This window comes from Octopus bimaculoides, chromosome 14 (assembly GCF_001194135.2).
Source record: "Octopus bimaculoides isolate UCB-OBI-ISO-001 chromosome 14, ASM119413v2, whole genome shotgun sequence".
Taxonomy (NCBI): domain Eukaryota; kingdom Metazoa; phylum Mollusca; class Cephalopoda; order Octopoda; family Octopodidae; genus Octopus; species Octopus bimaculoides.
In genome coordinates, this window is record NC_068994.1 from 36,495,275 (window position 1) to 36,500,274 (window position 5,000).

Here is a 5,000-nt window from a genome sequence, read left to right on the forward strand (position 1 = left end):
TATATATATATATATTCACACACATAATGTGTGTATTTATATATATTCATACATACAATTATAAACATGTACATGCATATGTGTACATATATAGTTTCATGTAATATATATGTACTCAATTATCTGTCTGTCTGTCTCTCTCTCTATATATATACACACACATACACACACACACAAACACATACATATATATATATATATATATATATATATATATATATATATACACACACCCACACACACACACATATCATCATCATCATTGTCATTTAACATCCTCCTATACACTCTCATACACACACACATGCACAAGCATATATACATGTATATACATATGTATATGCATATAAAAAAGTATGAAATATTCAAAATTTCATATCATTCCAATTGTTTCCGTGGCAAATATTCATCACTTCAGTAGATGACTGAAATTTCGAACGAAACAGTTGGAAAATATCTGGGTGGAAAACCACCAGAAATACACCATGGGAGAATATTTATACAATGAGTGTTAACATATAAAGATAAGTAAAATAAAACAAAAAGAAAGAAGCATGAATGAACAAGTCAGTATATCTCAGTACACGGAGACATTAGCAGCAGTATCAGGATAAAGAAAAACTGTGGTTCTCGACTGGTTTGTCTGTGTGTCTGTGTGCATGTATGTGAGAGTGTGTGTGTGACATGCATATAGATGCACACATACATACATTTATACATACATACAGACTGGAATATCCACACAAAAGTACTTGTATCTTTATATATATTATGTAAATGCAATTATTATTGAAATAATTATATACATGGTGATAGTAATTAACAAGGAATAAAATTAAATGCATAAAATTGGAGGAAAATAGTGTCATACCCACAAGACAAATTTTTGCAAGAACTTTATTTGTGGGTTATAATATTAAATGGATATTTATTTTTTTTTTAAATAGTTATGATATTAAAAAGATCATTGCTAGAAATCTAAGGAGCAGGAGTAATCATTCTAATTACTGGCAGTTAACTTTATGAGGATAATGATTTTGATGCATTGGCAAGTTAAATTCCGAAGCATTTTTAGGACTTCAAGTTATACAATAATATTTAGATGTTATGAGTATTTTGTATATACACAAATGATATTCACACTTTTCACACCCATATGATTTTGCTGAACTTAGAATACCCTAGTTGAGTTTAAATTTGATGACTTTACATCTGAAGTTCCATAGGTATTCTAAAAGTGATGTTAAATCCTTTAATATGGGATTAGGGAAAGAGTGGTACTGCAAAGAATACTTGATTTTAAACAAATAGGAAGTAAATCTTATATGTTGCCTAATCCCATTATGAGGAGTGACAGGAGTTGAGAAATACCAGGTCCTGGTATTTCTCAACTCCTTGATTTCTTTGTTAGCCAATCTATATCATATGGTATTACAAAATCTATGATCTTGAATTATTTGTTATCATTAATATAGTGGCAAGCAGGAAGAATTGTTAGGGTGTCTGATAAAATGCTTTACAGTATTTGTTGTAGCTCTTTATGTTCTGAGTTCGAACCCCACCTAAGTCAACTTTGCCTTTCATTCTTTTGATAAACTAAAATACAAGTCAAGTACTGGAATCAGTGGTATTAACTAATCTCCTCTTGTCAAAATTGCAGGCCTAATGCCTAAGTCAGAATCCAATTTATTCTATACTTGCTCTGTCACTCTGTCTCTCTCTATATATATATATTACTCACATACATGCACTTGTGTGTGTACACATGTGCATGTTCTTGATTTGTAGTGGCAAATGAATAATAGTAAAGATTTGAATATTGGTAATATCCCATCAGTGATCACAGTTCATGAACTAAGTTGCAGTAAGAATTGGCCATAAACAAAAATTTTATCTCCAGTTTGTGTGCCTGTATTTGTGCATGTATATATTTAAGTATGTGAACATGTAGTTATGTATGTTTGTATGTGTAGATATATTTATGCATTTTGTACATAAGACAAATAGTCCAATTGGACTAAAGTTAAGATGTTACTAAACATGTTCCCATAATCATACTAACACACAAACTTCAGAAACAATCTTATTTATTTAATATGGAGATTCATTTTCTACAAGTGCATGATTTTGTACATAGATGATGAAAAATATCATTTTAAGATTATCAATACTGAAAGTATAATAATGAAAAACAAATTATTTACAGAAATAGTTCATCTATATTAAAATATCATTTTCCAACAGGAAACAAGATTTTACAGGTCTCTTCCTATAATTTAATAATAGTTAAAAAGAAATGGATTCAGTTTCATCTCAGGTACCGATTTTATGTTTATGTTGGTCATGTGTTTTATTCTGAAGAATTGGTAGTCAAGAGTGAAACTGACTGAGAAATGTAGAGAAAAAATTCCTCAATTAACTTTGTGGAGATTGCATCAAATTAGTTGTGGTAAATTAATCAATCACTTTATCTTGAAGGTAAATATCTCCTTTACAAACTCACTATTAATGAAGCCTTGATTTGAAATCAATACTCTAGTGTATGTGGATGATAGATCCTAATAAGCGATTGCTTTAGATTGTCATACAGCAGTTTTCCTTTTTTGTAAATCATATATCTGTAATCAGTTTTGATGTGGGAGAGAAAAATGTAATCAGTTTTGATGTAGTGACAAATTGTGATTCTTTGCTTCTTGATCCTATCAATGATTTCATGAGGTGTCCATTTGCTTAATTTATTTCCCTTTTATGTTTGGTGCAAAATAGGGGAAATACCTTCATTACTAATGTTAGAATTTCTGTGAAATCTTCTTAAAGTCTTTATACCAAATGACTTATCTGCCTGTTCATATGTATGTATGTGTGTTTGCATGTGTTCTATATTTATACTTATATATAAGTATATACATACATATAAATATATGTACATGTGCAAATATATGTGTGTATTCAAGTGGTTTTGTGTGTGTGTATGCACATACACACATATACACAACATCCACACATTTGTACACCCAGAAGCATACATATGTACGTTCACACACACACACACACACACACACACACACACACACACACACACATTTTTCTTGGGAGCAGTAAATTTGTGTTGATGAATGTAATCAAGCAGAATGTAGTTAACAGTTTCAGTTTCATTACTCTTCTAAGCTGAAAAAATTCAGTAAATGTATCCACACTTATCTTGGTTAGTACTGATATATCCCTTACAATCTTTGTTTTCTATGGTATGTTGCAGAAAGGATTGGATTGAGAATATTGATTCATCTTTATGAGTTTAAAGCCCTTGATAAGGCAGAATTTTGTTTATTGGGATGTTCCATTTTTCAGGTTTCAAATAACGTCAGACTACTACAGTATCTGTTTGGAAGCCTCTTTCAATCACCTATTAGATAGGCCATAGTTTACCTTGATGCCATTTCTCTACATGACTGTAGAACTATTTCTTGTGGAAGTTTGGCATTTCTGGAAATGTTCCTTCAGTTTTGACATGGTGGACTTGATGGTAGTTTATGTGAACGTTGTGGTTGTCAAGGTAACAAGTGCTTCTGAAAACAAAATGGAGGAATAAAAGGTGGTGGCATAAAGAAAAGGTGACTAATGGAATTCATTTAGTATTTGAAGCTCATGTTAGCTGATTTTGACTTGAATTAGATCTAAAGGTGAACAAGATATTGGTGCATTATGACTATCCACATGGCTAAACAGTTAGATATGACTAGCACCTACATATGTTTCATAAATTATTATTGCTGGGGTATAGTTTGGTTACTTGACATATTTTGTAGAATGGGCAATTAACTTGAATCAGAGTATCTCTCCATTGTTAATATGTAATCTTACATACTGTGAGTGATGTCTTTTACCTTATTCTACAAGATATCTGTAGCATTGTAATGGAGGTTGTCCAAATGAACATGGAATTCATTTCGTTGGCAACTCTGATGTACCTCCTCCAAATTCAGTTATGTTTTCTTTTAGTTGAGATTACATCTATATCTTCTATATCTATTAAACTGAACTGAAAGGTCGCATGTGAATGAATCAGGCATGACTAAAATCAAATTTCTACAAACCTATACTATCTTTTAGGTATATTGATTTCAAATTTTGGTACAAGGCCAGCAATTTTGGGAGAGGGAGAAGTTGATTACATTGACTTCAGTGCTCAACTAGAACTTATTTCATCAATCCCGAGTGGATGAAAGGCAAAGTTGACCTTGGTGGAATTTGAACTCAGAATATAAAGCTAGATGAAATACTGTTAAGCATTTTGCTTGGTATGTTAATGATTCTACCAGCTTGTTGCCTTAATCTTTTAGATATATTGAAAAGAGAAACGCAACAAAATTAATTGGCTAAGTATGACTGTTAAGAAAAAAAGTTTCTTACTAACTCATTTAAATAAAATGGAAAATTATTGAAAAATGTAAACTTTACAAGAATAAAAGCAAAAATGTTATCATTGTACAGCAGAGAAAAGAAAAATTCCAAAACGAAGGCATATATCACCAGATCAGAAATATCTAAGAGATTAAGACACTTAAAGGAGCATCTGTTGTAGAATTGTGTTACATCACCTTTACCTGATTAATAAAAAATGGACAGGCATGCGCTTATGCACCTTTTATATTTTGCATCATTTCGCTAACCTTATTCTATTTTTTTTCTCATTTTCACCCTTTTCTATATTCTTTACCCCCCCCCCCACTACCCTCACTCTTCTCCTACAGCTAATATGTTTTATTCTCCTTTAATGCTGATAAAGTTGATGTTTCTATCCCTTTTAAGACTATATTTCACATATTTTTTCTAGCTTTGATTTTTCACTATTACATTCTCTTATTTTACTATACTGCTTACATCAACATACAAGATGTTTCAAATGAAATATCTAATTTTGACCGTCTCAGAATTATATACCTTTACAGAAGCAGAAGTAGTTTTTTTTTTTTCATAAGATTTCAAAATTTGGTTTACAG

The 5,000-nt window shown here is 31.0% G+C and overlaps 1 protein-coding gene across 2 annotated transcripts in view; it reads right to left on the bottom strand.

Moving 5' to 3' along the window:
• Positions 1 to 2,056: 2,056 nt before the first annotated feature.
• The window catches only part of LOC106871761 (protocadherin gamma-B6), a 45,857-nt gene continuing 42,913 nt past the window's right edge, over positions 2,057 to 5,000 (bottom strand). Inside the window, exon 6 of one of the 2 annotated variants that reach the window (XM_052973101.1) lies at positions 2,057 to 3,566. In XM_052973101.1, the coding sequence (XP_052829061.1) occupies positions 3,529 to 3,566 (38 nt within the window). In that variant the 3' untranslated portion in view covers positions 2,057 to 3,528. The remainder of the gene's footprint in view (positions 3,567 to 5,000) is intronic. The other variant, XR_008265547.1, reaches the window with a different exon arrangement.